At 39.3% G+C, this 19567-nt stretch overlaps 2 protein-coding genes and 1 long non-coding RNA gene across 5 annotated transcripts; 1 reads left to right on the forward strand and 2 right to left on the reverse strand.

Annotated features, from left to right (window-relative positions):
• Nucleotides 1-704: 704 nt before the first annotated feature.
• LOC119629749 (ras-related protein Rab-23) lies at nt 705-19483 on the reverse strand. 3 transcript variants are annotated; one of them, XR_009975349.1, is made up of 7 exons: nt 19441-19483; nt 12796-12992; nt 11029-11191; nt 6210-6289; nt 3804-4004; nt 1103-2460; nt 705-840 (listed from the first exon to the last, which is right to left on the reverse strand). XR_009975349.1 is itself a non-coding variant. In XM_038016678.2 (5 exons), exons 2-5 carry the CDS (start codon nt 12948-12950, stop codon nt 3935-3937), a joined length of 468 nt encoding a protein of 155 aa, XP_037872606.2. In that variant the 5' UTR covers nt 12951-12992; nt 17219-17270; the 3' UTR covers nt 3567-3934. The 3 variants fall into 3 exon arrangements, 1 of the variants encoding a protein (XP_037872606.2); XR_009975348.1 differs by lacking the exon at nt 19441-19483 and adding an exon at nt 17219-17270; XM_038016678.2 differs by lacking the exons at nt 705-840; nt 1103-2460; nt 19441-19483 and adding an exon at nt 17219-17270 and having other exon boundaries at nt 3567-4004.
• LOC119629748 (uncharacterized) lies at nt 6931-8736 on the reverse strand. Its single transcript, XM_038016677.2, has one exon. The coding sequence runs from the start codon at nt 8503-8505 to the stop codon at nt 7936-7938; it is 570 nt and encodes a 189-aa protein (XP_037872605.1). The 5' UTR covers nt 8506-8736; the 3' UTR covers nt 6931-7935.
• LOC134200383 (uncharacterized) lies at nt 17834-18651 on the forward strand. The gene is made up of 2 exons (XR_009975278.1): nt 17834-18163; nt 18596-18651. It is a non-coding gene; the product is annotated as an uncharacterized LOC134200383 (long non-coding RNA).
• Nucleotides 19484-19567: the final 84 nt, after the last annotated feature.

A 19567-nucleotide genomic window follows, 5' to 3' on the forward strand; every position in this document is an offset into this window, starting at 1 on the left:
AGATGAAAAATGAAGAAAACTACAATACTACACACCTCAAAAGAAGTTTCACTTCTTTCACGTGCACCAAGTTGCACCATTTTTTTTTATTATATTGTGATGAAATATTCTTCAATTTAATCGATATTACCTTATAAATAATCACTATTTTACATTTCGTTGCTCTTGTTTTTATTTTCACTATTTAATTGCTTGAACGCGTGAGCGAGCTCAAAGCCCGCCGGTTACCGGAGCCCATAGACATTAAAACATGAATGCCAAATTATGACATGAGGTCCAAATTAGCAATTGGATACTAGTAATAACTGCCCTTGCCTTTCTAGCCGGTACGTAACACTTTTAAGCGACAGAATCATATGAGTACCTATAGTTATTTTTGGTACTTAATAAAAAAAAGTGGTTGTCTATAAAGTCAGTTTTCAGACGATAGTTTTACGTGATAACGTCAGTAGTACAACTATTCGAACTGCTAGCTCTGAGGTCACGCGTGAAGAAAGATTAATGTGTCACAAGCCAACGCTTGACCCGATCGTGCCTCTCTATCGCTTGTTCCGCGCTCTCGCTTGCACGTTCAGGCTCAGGCGGAACGTGACACTTTTTCGTGCATGTTCATCGATTTAGAAAACGTTACCACGTCAAAACAAATTAAAGGTAGTTGGATTTTTTTTAAAAAGAAACGAATTTACCTGAAACCATAGGCTCCAAGGCGCCAAAACGACAGTTTCCGTAATCTTAGCTAAGCGACCTCTCCACAGAAACATTCCTCTGATGTTCGTGGTGCCATCATCCGATTCGAGCAACACACGACTGACCCGACTTGATGCATTTGTTCCTAAAGTACTGCAATTTACTTACATATTAAACATTCGAAAAAAACTTCATCCAATAAATTAATACGATCTATATACTTCGACGCTAATAAAAAAATACATTCTCAGAAAACACTCCGCGAATTAAATAAAGTCTGGTTTACATGACTTACGATTACAGAAAATGAGAATAAGAAAAATCCTAAAAATTGAATTGGCCTATAATTAGTTCAAATTAACAAATTAGTTAAAAAGTTACAATATTATCAGCTAAATCCAATAAGATTACTTACATGGTACCCAAAGTTCCTAATGTGTGTTCACTCATGATAAAAGAGAAATATTTCTGTTTGTAAATCTCTAGTATGCTTGAAGTTAAATGATTAAAATACGTCAAAACGTGACCACACTGATTTCATCTAATTGGTTTCCTCATTATAGCATATGGATAATGATTACGCAATAGCTCAGTGTTTTTTTTTATTCCTTTAAAAACTTTTTTATTAAAGTATTAAACCTAAACGAATGATTAGAAGAGGTTGATTACGGCTTTATATCTCGTTTTGACCTTTCAGCAACCGGTTCCAAATGAAATGCCATATTTTTGCGTGGATATTGAAATTTTACTGCGTACCGCCTCAACGCTTTCTCGGTCGTAAAGCAGCGTAGCAGGACGCGCCCTGAGTGGCGATAAAACGAAGCGAAAGTGCGAAACTCTTCAATGATGGATTTCACATAAAACGATATACGTATTAGGACGTAACCGATACAGATGTGTCTGAAGTAGACCGGCCATTTCGCCAAAGGCTTATACGCATTGGATGATTGAAGAAATATCTCGATGTATCCTGTTTTTTTTCAAAATCGATAACACACAAACTTAAATAATAATTATAAGATATGTTGGTCCAATGTGTATATGATTTTTTTACAGTCAATACAATGCATTACAAAATATCCGATAAAGAGTTATCGCTGACCAATTTGAAAATGATCGAAAAATACACAACACTAAAGGACGCATTGTGTAATAAAAGTCAAACCCGGAAAATTATAATTTGCACGTAATTACTAGTTGTAGGACGTCTTTTGTGTCCGCACGAGTGGGTAGGTACCACCGCCCTAGTTATTTCTGCCGTAAAGCAGGAATGCGTTTCGGTTTGAAGGGCTGGGGCACCGTTGTGCTATTACAACTGAGACCTTAGAACTCTTGTCTCAAGAAGAGCGGCAGCATTTACGTTGTATCTGTCTGAGCACGTCCACCCATCTAAGTAATAAAAAAAACCACATCATCCAGTAATAATATGTACAATGGAGCGAGCGTCGACATGCAATATGTAAATACACATCACAACCGTACCAAAGAAAAATAATTCATATTCACGAGCTGCGGACGGGGTATGGGCAGCCATCCATTTTGCACGGTTATTTCGGCGAAATCCCCACGTATACTGCTCTCATGTAATTAAGAGATTAAAAGATCAGTTGTACGCCGGCGAGAACTCGACGAGATTTTTATGAAAACATTTTCCGTCGCATCCAATAGCACACATTAGGCATCCAACAAAAACCTTTCGAGCCTTTCTTATTTCCTCAACGAGCATGTTTTATATTTCATTTTACTCCTCTTTCATCACAATTTTAATGGAGTCTGAAAGGTTTCATGAAAGTAATGTATTACATTTTAAAGCTATGAATATTAATATGAAAAGATACGTTTTATTAATGTATTTTTTGTATGTTTATAGCAGTGACTTGGCTGTAGTACCCCTAGCATTGTTGATGTCGATAGTCAATGGTAACCACTCACCTCCAAGTGGACCGGATGCTGATCTGCTTAAAATAATAATTGAAAAAATTCTGATTTTTTTTTATTGCTTAGATGAGTGGACGAGCTCACAGCCCACCTGGTGTTAAGTGGTTACTGGAGCCTATAGACATCCACAACGTAAATGCGCCACCTACCTTGAGATATAAGTTCTAAGGTCTCAAGTATAGTTACAACGGCTGCCCCACCTTTCAAACCGTAACGCATTACTGCTTCACGGCAGAAATAGGCAGGGTGGTGGTACCCAACCGCGCGGACTCACAAGAGGTCCTACCACCAGTAAAAAATGTGGTGATAAAAATGTAGTAAATGATAGTGATAAGCCTGTCGGCAATCATGAAAACGAAGTACATAAGTTATGAAAACAACGTACGTACATTGTATGTATGATGTGTAATTTTGAAATATTCCTACTTCAGTTTCATTTTGCATTCGACGAGCTCGTGTAACTAACTACAAAGTACAGAACACTAACGCGAACGGATCACAAAGAAAAAGTTTATTAAGGGGAACAACACCAATTTCACATTGTAAAGACCACGTATCCATATGTAGGCGGCCTCTATTCTGCTATAGTTACCGAACACAGACCGCTGTGTTGTTTCGGAAGCAAACGGGATGTTTATTTTTAACGAAATCGTCTAGATCAGTGTGCTTGACGTTTGCCTACGTTTGCCGCTGGGCGCTCTTTCAACTGCATACAAATTTGAGTTAACTTTTACTCTATCGAGAACGTTAAAAAACTCGCACTAAGCACACTGTACTCCTTCCTTCCAATATAAATAAATACAGTTGCCATATCTTTCTGAATATACTTTAAGGAGTAAGCACCAAGGCTTTTTTGGAACCTGCAGCAGTGCTTGAAAACTATGCAAACAGACCCATGTAGTAATATCCACTTTAACAAGACTTGTCTCTTTGAATAACGTAAATGGATTTACGGGCTTGGCGAATTTAAGTGCTAAAATTAGAGGACACGTGATTTTTTCAGAGTTGTAATATATTACTAAAATAAAAATGAGCTACTCAAACGGAAAACCCGTGTGTATCGCATTTGGCCTGCACGGAAAAACATACAAAAAAACCTAACGTTCCCTTATACACTGAAAAATGTTTCCGAACATAAAGCAGTGGTGTATGAAAGGTGCATGTTGCTAACTTCGTACATTTCGGCAGTTGCTTGCACTTTTTAATTAGAAATGTTTCACGTTTGATGTCTTTCCGACGTATTGCGTTGCATTCTAGTCCTTCACACATGTATTATTTTGATGGGTTCATTAGAAATTAAGGTTCCTTGTCAAAATTCACTCTTTGTCAACAAAATCCACTGTGTTGATATATACCCAAAATCGGATGGAAAAAATAACCTGAAAAAACGTAGTTAGAAAAATCAAAAAAGCTACAATTTTCGTGGATTACATTATGTAGGTTACAATACGTAAGTTTAGAAATGTGTGAAATACTCGTAGCTTCGTAAGTGACTTAATTTTGTTATTTCTTTTTTTCACTACTGCACTTAAATAGTGTATTATTTAACTAACAAAAAAGTTTTTCAAATAGTGATCGTAGGACCTAAACTGAACATTAACTATGCAATGACGGTGGTCTTTTTTTTTTTTTTTTTTTTTTTATGATTGAAAGTTTACTGGTGGCCCGAAGGCCTTTCCAGTTTCACCAGGACAGGTGGGCAAGCAAAGGCTCAGCCAAGAGGGGTGGGATTTGCTAACAACTGCCCGAGCGCCTCCGAAGGAGACCTAACAACTCAAGAGCAATTGTTTCGCGAATGAATCTACTACCGGATCGGAATCGCGACCCGCTGAGAAGATCCGGCGAGAAACTCAGCGGGCTGATGCATGGGTTAGGTTGCACGTCGACCTCTTTGTCGAGTTCGACGAATACGGTTACCGGGGTCCCTAAGCCTGCCCCTAGTATTAGAGCTGAAGGCATCTAATGCAAAGGTTATTGGATCTGATGGATCCGTAAGGACGTGTCTAGGGCGTCGACGGTGACTGGCTCCTGCATGATCAGGATTCGGGGAGTAGTCAGCGGCGGCAACGATAAGGCGATTATCATGACGCATAGCCTTATCGAAGTATCGTTCCGACGCTGACTTCATGTATTTCCGAATTGATTCGAGGCCCAGGTCGTCGTGTAGGTCAACGTTCCTCACGAACCACGGAGCCCCGACAGCTAACCTGCAAAAGCGGGATTGTAGGGATTGGAGGGTGTCTATGTGTGTGCGGGCCGCGTGAGCGAACACCACACTCGCGTAAGTCATGACGGGCCTTATGCAAGTTTTGTAAAGTGTCACCTTGTTCCGAAGGGACATTTTACTCCGCTTACAGATCATGGGGTAGAGTCTACCGAGAATAAACGCGGCACGGTCACGGACTGATTTTATATGCGGGCGGAATGTCATCGATGCATCCAGGGTAACGCCCAGGTACTTGACCTTCCTGGCCCAGGGTATGGGTTGTCTAAAGAGAGTAATCGGGGGTGGACGTAATAAGTATATACTACTACGGTTCCATCTGTATTTTGTACCGTATGTTCGATGGGGAGTGCTCTGAGGAATTGTTCGAGATGATACCGGCATCTCGTTTTTACCATCGCACCGCCCGCCACCGGAGTAGAGTTCATCCATACTACCTGGAGCCACTGCGGTCATCCACAGTGCGTTTCCAGAGATCTTTTTTGCCACGTACCATCCGGCTATGGAATGAGCTCCCCTCCACGGTGTTTCCCGAGCGCTATGACATGTCCTTCTTCAAACGAGGCTTGTGGAGACTATTAAGCGGTAGGCAGTGGCTTGGCTCTGCCCCTGGCATTGCTGAAGTCCATGGGCGACGGTAACCACTCACCATCAGGTGGGCCGTATGCTCGTATGCCTACAAGGGCAAAAAAAAAAACTAGTGGTCCCGCTAGAGGAGGCCTAGGGTGCGTAGTCCCATGCGCTGGTCCGATCAGATTAAGACGACTTTGGAATCCAGCATCAATGTCGCTATCCACTGCGCGGAGGACAGGAGTGAATGGAGGAACATAGTCCTAACAAAAGTGCTCAGTAAAGGTCACGACCCTCAGCATTTAGGAATACGACGCACCGAAGAGTGGTCCCTAAGTAGTCGTAACTCGACTATAATTAATTGAAATTGTAAGTTTGTACACTATTATGATTCTATTTTCAAAGGCTATTTATTGTACTTCTATAATCACAAATTTCGCCAAGACTACACTGTAGAAAAATATTAATAAAGACAAACAATATTTAATCTATTCTCAATTTGACCACAGACGTCAAGACAAAAGTTTGACAATAAATAAATAGTGTGTATGCGTGTGTGCGTCAAATACATAGTAGTGTGTGTAATGTTTTTTTTATTGATTTAATGTATTTTTTAGGCATCATTTTAAAAAAATATTAACATTCTGCACTCCTTTTCTATATTCTCTATAAGGGTGGGAAATTTCATACCTCACCCTCTGCGCAATTTTCGTAAAAAGGGGTACAAAGTTTTTGTTTCACGTGTTAATATATAGATTTGACTGTTAAATAATTAGTAAACGCTACTCACGGTCCAACCACACATTGATCCATTAAATCGATTTTATTTTGAACGATTATCGTTGGTATTTCGCCGCATTCATTCTCCACCTGGAAAAATAATAGAGTAAATTACAAATATATATATTTAGTCCACTAGGATTACTTTTCTTTTTTTCCTACCTAAGTTGATGGTCTTGAGAAACTATTTCAGTGTAACCTTAACTAGTAGGTGAGCTCACGGGGCTCAAACCTGACGGAGTTACTAACACGAACCCTAGCAAGAGCCGTGCCTCGCAGAATCTACCACCGGATCGGAAACGCGACCCAATGAGAAGATCCGGTGAGGAACTCAGTGGGCTGTGTCTGAGGGTTAATTTACTCGTCGAGCCCTTCGTCGCTTTATTGGTGGTAGGACCACTTGTGAGTCCGCGCGGGTAGGTACCACCACCCCGCCTATTTCTGCCGTGAAGCAGTAATGCGTTTCGGTTTGAAGAGTGGGGCAGCCGTTGTAACTATACTTGAGACCTTAGAACTTATATCTCAAGGTGGGTGGCGCATTTATGTTATAGATGTCTATGGGCTCCAGTAACCACTTAACACCAGGTGGGCTGTGAGTTCGTCCTCGCATCAATGCAATAAAAAACAAAAAAAAGAACCATGACCGGTCCACTAGAAAGAAAATTGCATAAGAGATACCTTTTATGAGTTTTAAGAGTAATAAAAAAATACAACAGTAAAACAATTTGACATTTCGTATTTCGATATAATTTATTTAAGATTTATTTAATAGTTAAAAAAACCACATACCTTCTATTACACACTAATGTCATTAATTAAAATATTATAATTAATATCGCTTAAGGTTTCAATGAATTTTAAACTTTTATTTTATTTCAACGAATTACAAAATTACAATTTTAAAAGGAATATATTAGAAACATTATTAAAAAAAAATACAAATGAAACTATAAATTAAACTTACAGCTAATTATTACTTATAGCTAATTATTCAAATTAAAATACAATATTTATACATAGTACATACCTAATTATACCTAATTAAAAATATTAAGTGAAATGTAACTGAAACAATATTGAAGATTTCGGATAAAATCGTACCGTGACCAAAAAAAAAACAACCAAAATACTGTATTGCTTTTGCGATTACAAAAATGTTTATTCACATATTGATCAACTGAGCTGACGTAAGCTTATTGGAATTATATTCGACGAGTGAAAGGGTTTTTGGTTTAAGCGACATTTTTACAACTTTACGGGAGAGCCATTTAAAGTTTAAAATTTGGAAAAAATATCATCAAAAAAAAAGAACCTTCTTTAGCTATTCTAATGGAGCAAACTCAATTGAAGTTCAATTAAAAACATCGAACTGTTGATGTTAATCTATACATAGTATAAAACAAAGTCGCTTTCTCTGCCCCTATATCTGTCTGTCCCTATGTATGCTTAAATCTTTAAAACTACGCAACGGATTTTGACGCGATTTTTTTTAATAGATAGAGTGATTTAAGAGGAAGGTTTATATGTATAAAAACATCCATTAAATAAAAGAGAAATCAATAATAAATTACAGTTTCCGAAGCGAAGCGAGAGCGGGTAGCTAGTATCAAATAAAACGTACCTTTAATTACAAAGATAAATGTCGCGTAATAAACGGAATGTCGCTTAAACCGAATAGCCACTCGATATAAATAATCACGGAAATAAAACAGATAGCATTCGACATTGATCCGGTATTAATGTTCGAGCACACAATCCGGGCTTCCCTCTCTTCCGGTCATAATATCTATACCGTCCACGATCCTTTTGACAGTCGACAGCGAGCCTAAGAGCTTGGACAACAGCACGCTGCGCCCCTCCGACGAGCAATTGATGCCCAGAATGTAATCCTCGTTGACCCTGGTGAATATGTACTTAGCGACGTCCTTGTCGCAGGACCTGTAGAAGTTCTTCACCGAATCGCTCCCATAGTACAAGACGTTCACGATTTTGCCGGTGCTGTTCTTGTACGTGGCCCTGATGACCGGCTCCTCTGAAGGGAGGCTGAGGTTCGAGCAGCCGTTCCTAGCGGTTTCTATTTCGTATGTATCGAGTTTCTTGAAGGTTTGTACTTCGCAGGCGTTCCTCGTTCTCTGATTCGGGGGCCAGTAATAGACCGCGTACATTTGTCCCGATAACGTATCCAAATCAAAGTTCTCTTCGTTGTTGTAATAACTAAGGCATTGCGCTTCACTGCTCCGCGATATGCGACAATTAATCGCGCAGAAAAACGAAGTGATTATCAAAAAGAACACCACAGTTTCCATGTTATTCGATAGTACGTTGTATTCACTGCAATCGTTATGAATTTAGTCTGAAATGTGAGCAATTAGTCCGGCGGCAAGTAGGCGAACTGAGATATTATGTTATAACACGTTATTATCATAGCTGCGTGCGAGCGATATAACTTATCCGTGGTTCGCTGTTGACGCATTCAGGAAGTTCGGACTTGATGAATTTTTTTGAATTTATTTATTTATTTTTTGTTGGACTCACAAAAAAATAATAATTTAGAGTATTTAGAATATAGTAACTAGTTTAATCCTTGTTTGTCAAAATCTACTATACTAATACATATATAAATCTACAGTGGTTTTACGGATGTTCCATTATAACTACTGAACCATGCATCCGATTGACTTGAAACTTGGTATCCATATAGAAAATACATGTACTTAATGGATGGGCTAATAATTTTTTATTTATTTGTGAAGTGTTTAGTGCGGAGCACATCTCTCCCATCACTCTCCCCCTCGGGACGCCGGACCGGCGGTCGTCGGCGCCACGACCACCAGCCCTCTCGTCAGGCTATCCGAAGCCCGCCTAGACTGAACGCGACTAATGAAGTTTTCACATAAAAATAATAGTTTAAAAAAACTAACAAAATACGCTTTTATAGAAACCCCACGGTTTTTTACAATAAATTCATTTTTTCTTACACTATTATTAATTCAAATTTATTAAAATTTATTTTCAATTTTTTAGTTGGTTTTTCTATAAAAGCGTATATTGTTAGTTTTTTTAAATTATTTATATTTATTTCTCATTTTTTCATTCTTTTTCTTTTAATTTTTTTTTAAATATTGAATTGTTATCGGTCCTCAATAAGTATACCAAATTTCGAGTTAATCCGACGTTGTGAAGGGGGTCAAAATCATGTTCAAAGATTCCGTTACATACATACATACATACGTCTGAAACTAATAAAAGCGTATTAAAAATGTTGTATATGCCCCCCCCAACATGCGTCGCCTTAATACGGTCGAGTTTTGTATCTGCACCGGTTTTAGCGTCGCGGGACACAAGTCATATGTCACGATACGTTATCATCTCCGGATCGTGCTAATGAACGCAAAAAGCACTCTAAAACACGCAAGTAATTAAAGGGGTCGGAGTTTGACGTTTACAAGTTTAAATCAGAGTTTTTGTTTACTTAGAGAGTCTCAGTTCACGAGTGCGGGGCATGGCGTGGTGCTGTAAGGCAAATGTGTTTCGCTCTTAAAAACACTGCCTATTCCTCTCTCGGAACATTACAAAACGCAACCTAAATATTTAAAGTTACAAATAATAAAACAAATACCAAATATTTTTTATGTTTAAAAACTAAAATGTTTTTTTATTGAAAGACTTTCACTGTCAGACGAACCGTCATCTTCGCTTTCTGATTCGGTTGTTCAAAGGTATTCAAACCCCTGCATCGAATATAAGACGCATCACGAATACAGACGCTTAAAAACATTTATATTGTGTCAACCCTGAGGAATTCGTCGATATTCTTTCTTACTATTACGCGCTGGGGTTCGGGATAAATAAAAATTCCACCGAAGTATAAATTAAAACCGTATTAGCACTTAGAACACTTAAAGCACTTCACAAACACTTTAAAATTCTCAGTTCGCTTCTTTCGCTTCGCTTCAGGTGATACATTCGCTGTTTCGCTTCGAGTAGTTCCGATTATTAACTGACTGCGTGCCATCTCTGCAACGCTTTTATAGCCACATCCTTAGAATTATCAAGAATATTCCACACAAGTCGAGTATTGTGTTTCCGTTACCTGACAATAGATGGCGTTGTACGTATTGAGCTCTCTAGATGCTACTAGATCCGTCGATATTCGTTCGACTATTCGGCAATAGATGGTGTTACTCTTACCGGTGTAACATTACAAACATATTAAATTCTCCAACGAATATAGGGGTTTCTGTAGTTATTTTCCTCAAACTTATCCCACTAGGACTCCTTTGAGTGTACGTTATAAAAAGCATAACTTGAATGACAAATTGATCCAAAATTTGCCGCATTTACCCGCACATTAAAATCCCGGAGACGTTCAAAATACATCAACTCCAATTGATTAAGGCGATTTAACCTTGAAACGTGGTTTCTATACACGTCATATCGGATCCTCCCGATCCACTAACGGTGCTTCTAGGTATCTCAAGCACCGGTCATCGTAAATTAACCCTCAGACACAGCCCACTGAGTTTCTCACCGGATCTTCTCAGTGGGTCGCGTTTCCGGTGGTGGATTCTGCGAAGCACGGCTCTTGCTAGGGTTCGTGTTAGCAACGTCATCAGGTTTGAGCCTCGTGAGCTCAACAGTAGGTGAAAGGCTATATCAGCGTCGCCAGAGGCTATATCAGCGTCACCTTAACTAGTATAAGGCGACGCTGATATAGCCTCTCAAGTCTCAAGGCTATCAGCTTAGGTAGGAAAAAAAAGGATTCTATATCACGGATCACTGTTGTCAAGAACTACTACTGTATTCATCCGAGCATAAGACAGACTTACTTTCAACTTCCAGGAGTGCAGCGCTAAGAAAGAGTCTCTGTCGGTTGTGGAGAAGGCGAGCACGCAGGCGTGGGCGCCGCGGTAGTACGCCTTGGTGATCGCGTCGAACTCCTCCTGGCCCGCCGTGTCCCACAGCATCAGTCGGACTTCCTCGCCGTCTATCCTGGAACGGCGACCAGGAAATCATTCGACCTCATCGGAAGCTGTACTCTGCTAATTATGAAACTCTTTAAAAGAAGAATTGTAACGCTGAAATGTTCACGATTGACTTCCACGGTTAAGGAATAACATCGTGTAATAAAAATCAAACCCGCAAAATTATAATGTTACTGGTGGTAGGACCTCTTGTGAGTCCGCGCGGGTAGGTACCACCGCCCTGCCTATTTTTAGCGTGGAGCAGTAATGCGTTTCGCTTTGAAGGGCGGGGCAGCCGTTGTAATTATACTGAGACCTTAGAACTTATATTTCAAGGTGGGTGGCGCATTTACGTTGTAGATGTCTATGGGCTCCAGTAACCACTTAATACCAGGTGGGCTGTGAGCTCGTCCACCCATCTAAGCAATAAAAAAAAAATGAAAGTGTCATTTTGTGTCTGGTGACAGGGTAGGGTAGGGGTTTTTAGGCCGCGCGGCAGATGTCCTGCAAGGTGGACTGACCAGGTCATAGCTGCAACAGATTGTCTTCTACACGTAGGCACCAGATACACAGCCGGAAGGGAATAGTGGCATCGGATTGTAGAACTCGTTACTAAAAGCATGACGCCACGACCTCTCTGCCAAGAGTGTGGCTACGAAGAAGAAGACAATACGCGGAAAGATTACTTTTTTATCGGATCCTTTCATAAACAGGAATGTCATTACCAGTGTGCTTCGTTTTCCGCTAGAGGCGCTGTTTCAACTCCATAGAAATTTGAGTTAACTTTTACGTGATCGAGAAGTTAAAAAACTCGCACCAAGCTCACAGATGAATACGCGTAATTATTTTAGCTGATCACTACATGTACTTGTAAATATTAAGGTGTAATTTTGTACAATTTTAAATAAATTATTATTAAAAGCATTGTTTTCTTTTGCACGAAACCCCTTCGGTAAATAAACAATGAGTCATCATCCTACCTATCGAGAATTTGATGATCCGTCAAACATAAATGTACTGTGTTCAGGAATTGTTCTTAAAGTTTAGAGAGATTGGATGGAATTACTTTTGGGAGTTTTTCATGTCTGACGGCCTAAATTCACTTCGAGACACCAGGTAAGTCGCAGTCGTTATGTCTATCCTTAACTACAGACTGGAACTTACCACTGCTACGCGGCAAAATAAATGTGTAGCACTCTGGGACTGCCGTGGTAAAGCTATTGCATAGCATTTTTTATCAACATATGCGATTATAATTAGACAATAATAATTTAATATTAACACAATAATAAAATAGGACCACGTTATATTTATAAGCATTAACAAAGCAAAACATTAACTGTACCCTTCACACTAATAAGCTAAATCGCTCGAGAGAGAGATGGGCAGACTTTTCATGGTGCGCATGCAGTGCGACGTCACGCCGCACTTATTCACAAACACTACACAAGCGCAACGTGTGAATGTGTTGAACGCGAGCTACACGGTAGGCGGAGTGGGGGGTATTAGGTTTTATTTTCGTTACGGAATTTCTTGATTCACTCAAAGCCCGCGATAAAACCTATGCAACTGCTTAAAAAGTTAACTTTGTTATTGAAGACAATAATTTAATTTTGTCCAGTGCATGCTTACTCGATCTGTCTCTCAAGAAAGTCGACCCCGATGGTCTTCTTGTAGTCCCTGGTGAAGGTGCCGCGGCAGTAGCGCTGTATCATACTGGACTTGCCGACTCCGCCGTCACCGACGATCACCACCTTCAGGGCCACCTCCAGCTCCTCCTCGCGCATCGTACGCACATCCGATCAACGGACATCAGGGATGTAGTGGTCCTGTAATTGATAGTAACCGTTAACGTTATGTCATATGCTATACTTGTAACTATACTTGTAATCTTAGAACTTATATCTCAGGATGGGTGGCGCATTTACGTCGTAGATGTCTTTGGGGCTCCAGTAACTACTTAACACCAGGTGGGCTGTGAGCTCGTCCACCCATCTAAGCAATAAACGACATTTTAACAATATCATTAAGTCGACCCCAAACGTCAACCTCACCTGTCCGTTGTGCTCCCTGCTAGGTAACGAAAGAGGACTTGGCGACCTAGTCCTCTAGCCGCAGGCGGTATAACCACTAATTACTGGCTGGGCTACCTCCTAGAAGAGGCTTTAGTAATCTGGAGATCTAAATAATCTAAAAAGGAGTGGTGCAGAAGGTAAGGGGAAACTGCAACTAATCTTCCCAAGAAAATCAAGATATTTATTTATTTATTACAGGTCTATGGAATGAGCTTCCCCTCCACGGTGTTTCCCGAGCGCTATGATATGTCCTTCTAAATCTTAACTAATAACACCATGCACCCCACGCTTTTTTTTAAATGAAATATATTTTTTTTACATTATTTTCAATTTAAATTTATTAAAATTTATTTTCTATTTAGTTGAATTTTATATAAAGCGTGTTTTTTAGTTTTTTTAAACTATTGTTTATTTTTCATTTTTTAGTTAAATTTTCTATAGAAGCGTATTTTTAAAACTATTAATTCCTGCCTTATCGACTATAGATAAAAATGATATAAATAGGCAAAAATCTTATTTTGCAAATAGAATAATGGAATAATCTTATTAAATTAGTGTATTGTCATCGGTCCTCGATAAATCAACAAAGTTTGAATGAAATCTGGCCGTTTAAAGTGGGTCAAAATCGCGTCTAAAGGAGTCAGTTACAAACATACATACAAGTGAAGCTAATAATATAAAGCGTGTAAAAAAAAGGTAAAACCAACAGCCCAACTCAATATAACAATATAACAAATAATAGAAACAAAAAGCCAATTAAAGGTCCCCACCAATACAGACAATATAACTTATTTTATTAAGTATTCGAACAAAAATCGTGGTTTAAAAAAAAAAATTGCTTTTCATTATGATAGCTTGGTGTACAACACTAAAGCAAAACTCGAATATCCTAATCGAAGCAACACTAATAAAAATTTTTGGCGTGTGTTAGTTACCAAAAGCGTCGTACAATAATAATTGTAACTTGTACCAAATCGCACTCACGCTATGCCTCATTAAGTTTTTAAACTTTCGATACTTTTCTCTTTTAAGAATTTCGCTCGGTCATGCGACGAGATGAAGCATTGATTATGTCAATTTTAATGAGAAAACCGCTGGCGGATGTAAATAAATACGGGTATCTAATGAAACTTCGCTTGGGTTGACGGCGTTGATTCGTTTTTTTTTTTATTGCTAGATGGGTGGACGAGCTCTCAGCCCACCTGGTGTTAAGTGATTACTGGAGCCCATAGACATCTACGATGTAAATGCGCCACCCACCTTGAGATATAAGTTCTAAGGTCTCAAGTATAGTTACAACGGCTGCCCTGCCCTTCAAACCGAAACGCATTACTGCTTTACGGCAGAAATAAGCAGGGTGGTGGTACCTGCCCGCGCGGACTCACAATAGGTCCTACCACCAGTTTTTTCTTTTTTCTTAACTATTCGCTGGTAGCCTAAGAGGCTATTTCAGCTACGTCCGGACGGGTACCTTCAAAAACACTTAACAATAAAATATGGTTCAATAAATAATTCAATTTGCATATCAGCAGTTTTAAATATAAGTGTTGATTCATTTCAACCGCCGGACGCATGAGTAGGTATAATGTAATCAAAGCAAGAATGTAACTGAAGTCTCTTGTTATTTTTTTTATTTTTTATTGCCCTTGTAGGCAGACGAGCATACGGCCCACCTGATGGTGGGTGATTACCGTCGCCCATGGACTTCAGCAATGCCAGGGGCAGAGCCAAGCCGCTGCCTACCAAATTCTGAATGTACTCTTTCTCTTTCGTACGCCGTTGCCATAAGAGCACTGGGCGCGGCGGTTGGTAAGCTGCTCGGCTGTGCCCCTGGTTTTCCTCTTCTCCTCTTTTCAGTATGACAATCGACTTCTTGTAATACCGTTGTTGCCAGTATAGAGTTTGTAATAATCTTCAATTATGTTCCAAAACATATGTTGTTTCAGCTTGATGATCAGAAGTGCCTTCACAGAAATCAATTGAGGCCGATTGTCCGATCATTCGGACCACTCAACCATGATCGCCGCAGAGAGGGAGTGATGACAGGGATCTTCTGTTGTCACTTGTCCCCATTTTTCTATTCAGACCTATCTCTGCATTCACACCTTGGACACAATTCTCTCACAATTCCTCTTACACACAGCCCCACCAATACTTATTAGGACTTATAAGATCACAAAAATCGTAAAATATTTGTCTGGTACGTAAAGTGCCAGCAATACGGCCCTTATGAAAACCAGCCTTGTACACTTTTTAGATATTGTCTAGGTATATTTAATTCGTGTATCTCAATAATATGCTCTCATTAGTTTCTCGAAAATTTAATGCAAGCCACAAAAAATGTTGTTGGTTTTAAAAACAGAAGAAAAAAGTGTCACCTTTTAAAATTGACATAAAATGATTTTTTATGTGAGCACGTAGGTTCTACATACAGCCCTAATGTTTCTGATGAAGACGCAGATATCTGCTCCAGATGATACCTCGTAGCTTGAATACCCCGGCTACGTATTGAAGCACAACTTCCTGCGTAAAGCCAGGGTGTGTGTATTCGTCCGGGCTGATGTTTGTTGTCGCCGTCGACGAGGCCTCGAACATCGGAACCTGACCCTCTTGTGGCTACGCGTAGATCATGGGGGTTGTACCCGAGTTTACGTCTGCCTGTACAAGTCTCACAGCAGTGATGCAGGTTCAGCTCTGATTGAGCATGTGCAAGAGGGGACTAACCGCGTGCTTGAGCAGTACCCACCTACGGAGGTGGTGGTTCTTGCAGACTTTAACGCTCACCACCAAGAGTGGTTGGGGTCCAGAACCACTGACCTCCCGGATCGGGCTGGCTACGATTTCGCTTTGGCCTACGGTTTTTCCCAGCTGGTGACACAGCCCACCTGTGTCCCAGATATCGAGGGGCACGAGCCTTTTCTGTTGGACCTTCTGCTGACCACGGATCCGGCCGGATACAGTGTGATGGTCGACGCTTCGCTTGGATCGTCTGATCACTACTACCTTATCTGTGCTGCCGTACCACTCTCTCGTCCTGGTCGTCGAACGACGACCGGGTATCGAAGAGCCTGAGCAGATTGGGATGAATTACGTGAATTTTACGCATCCTACCCATGGCGGCGGTTCTGCTTTTCCTCTGCTGATCTTAAAGTCTGTGCGGACCATCTTAAAGACGTGGTACTCCAGGGGTGCTCCTGAGGTGCCGTTGGGGGTCGCAACAGACCCTGGTAAAACAATGCCAGCAGGGATGATGCACACCTCAAGCGGTCCGCATACGTGGCATGGTATGATGCCAAGAGACATCGGGATTCTAAAGTCTCAGGGGAAAGGCGGAAATATAACGCCGCTTTCAGGTCCTACAAAAAGGTTATTGCCAAGGCGAAGTCGGAGCACGTTGCTGGAGTTGGCGAGCGACTAAAGAGCTATCCCTCTGGGAGCCATGCTTTTTGGTCGCTCGCCAAAGCTGCAGAAGGAAACTTTTGCAGGTCTAGTCTCCCACCACTGCGCAAGTCCGATGACACTCTAGCCCACAGTGTGAAAGAGAAGGCTGATCTTCTGGTCAAACTCTTCGCCTCGAACTCGACTGTGGACGGCTGTGTTTTAGGCAGCGGCTTGGCTCTGCGCCCCTGGCATTGCTAAGGTCTATGGGCGACGGTAACCACTCAGCATCAGTACAGGTGTGCTCGTCTGCCTACACGGGTAATAAAAAAAAAATGCATAACCTGGTTCTCTTATGAAAGGGCGTGTGTGTCTTTGAATAGGTTGAGAGTCAACATTTGTCTGCTGGAAGAACTGATTCGACAGTGTCTTTCCGTTATTAAAACGATCAGAACATTATCATACTTCTTATATCTGGTATCGACATGGAGACTGTTAGAAATAAATTCATATATCTTATAGAGGAAGGCTTAACCATAAAAATTCAAATTCCTATTTTCCATAGCATTAGAAAATGTTACAAAATGTTATAGCACACACACCTGGTTTTCCAGAAAATACCCCATAGTACATTCGTCTTTTGACGAGTTATTACAAGACTGTCGAAAATAATCTTCCACGTTCCGTTTTCCACGAGATTAATAGCAGAATTCCGCTGTGCTCAGTGCTTAATCATGTTCCGTATTGTATTTACACTTTATACCTTCAGATGACGAAAGAAACAGAAGATATTTAAAATAACCACGTAATCCGATGATACTTCTTGGCTATTCATTCAGATCTAATTGAAGATTCCTTCTTACTTTAAGTTGCGCTAGATAAAATCATTACTTGGTTGAATACGCGGCACTTAAAACTAATGTTTTTAAATCGCATCAGATGAATCTTAGTCCCAGACAGGGGAACTACCTTCCAGTGGTTCAACGGCTGAATACTGGGTATGCATATCGGATGGCGGATTAACTTTAAAATTTCATCTTAAAACCAAAAAGGGTAAACTGAATTTTAGATTCAGGGTATTGGCTTCTAGATAAGTCACAGCTCTGTTAAAAATAAGCTTCTGATTTCGAACAGTTGTAAAGTCTGTCTGGACTTATAACCGTATACTTCGGTCCATTTGCAAATTGTCATGTGAAAGCTCTTGGCTATAAATCTATTACCATGACATGGGGTAAATTGGGATCCTGGGGTAAATTGGGACAAACCTGCGGAAGATTCTCAAAGTACCTGTAGCACGGAATCTACCTAATTTTGTTTATGTTAATATTTATCAATGTATAGAAGAAAAACCAAGTTAACTATGGAAGTACTAAATATGAGTTAAGTTGGTCCCAAAAATTCGTCAAATTAAATTGAAAATAGTGGTTGAAAAGTGCGTTTTAAAACAGCTTAAAGAACTTTTAAAAAAAGTAATATTATCGTTGTTTTTTCCATAAGATTACAGTTTATATAAGTTTTTAATACACCTGGAAATACCACAACAAACGGTAAGTTGCAATATTCTTATTTTAAATACAATATTTCGACAAAATAAAAAATGTATATTTTTTCCTTTCGTTTTGGGGAAAATTGGGACGTATGTAGGGTAATTGGGAACGAGACTAGAAAAATTAGGGACGAGAAAACACAAAATTGGAACGCTAAAAGACAAAATAGGGATGGCTTGTTAGGGTTGTCACTGATATCTTATAATAGATTTTTTAGCCTATACTATCACTTAATTGCGTGATGTAAAGAAGGTTAATGTGTTTATCAGTTAGTTTATGTAAGTATTATAGGTAAAAGAAAAGTATATATATAATTACTTTTTTTTCGCGACATTTACCTTGTAATATCTGCCCGGTCGTATGTTCTTTATAGCAATAAAAAAAATTAAAAGTAAAAAAAACTCAAACGAATCAAAACTTTTGTTATTTCAGAATCTATTCACGCGTCGAATCATGATTTTGTTAACATTCAAAACGCACACACAAATTTATTTGTGTGTGCGTTTAACATTAATTAAAAATCCGAGATATCCAATTATGAGTGAGTGAATTAATTGAGTTTAGTTATTTAGCTTAGAAAGAATTTCTTTTATTTTTGTTGTTTGGCAGTAATCAGATAAAGCTGGTTTTTTTTTATCTTATTCACCTGATAACTTACTCTTGCTCAAAGATTATTTTGAAAATGTTGATTAAATAAAATTGTATTATTGCATTTCCAGTCCTTTTGTTTTCTATTTTTTATTCTATTTTATGATTTTGTTTCAGAGTTGTGATTTTTAAGGAAATTAAATAATAATTTTCTAAAATATAACATGCACATACTTTTTTTGATCATTGTATTGTTGATTATCATTCACGTCACATCGCTTCGGAATAGAAACCAGCTTAATTTACACTATGTTGTGTATTGTGCTTAAATTATGGATTGTATTCATCATTTCGGTCCATATAAATAATTATATGGCACCTACCTATATATCGCAGTACTGCGAGTTGACAACCCTTACAAATATCACAATTTAACCCTTAACCGTGTCAATTTACCCCGGACGCTGGGTAAATTGGGACGGTCATTATTTTACCGATTATTTCTTTAAAATGAATAATTAAAATAATGTAACGGTTTTTATCACCTAGGTACGTTCAAGACTCAACTTATTTCTTTGGTTGAGCAGTGACTATTTAATTGGAACTATTTTAAAATTCAATCTGAAGGTCGATTTTGTCCCTATTTACCCCATTGTACGGTACTAATACGTGAAGCAAAAACTTTGTACCCCTTTTTACGAAAATTGCGCGGACGGAGGAGTATGAAATTTCTCACACTTATATGATATAGAAGAGTGCACAATGCTTATATTTTTTTTAAATAATGCATAAAAGATACTTTAAATCAATAAAGAA

The sequence above is a fragment of the Bombyx mori genome, chromosome 17 (genome assembly GCF_030269925.1).
Source record: "Bombyx mori chromosome 17, ASM3026992v2".
NCBI classification, from domain to species: Eukaryota; Metazoa; Arthropoda; class Insecta; order Lepidoptera; family Bombycidae; genus Bombyx; species Bombyx mori.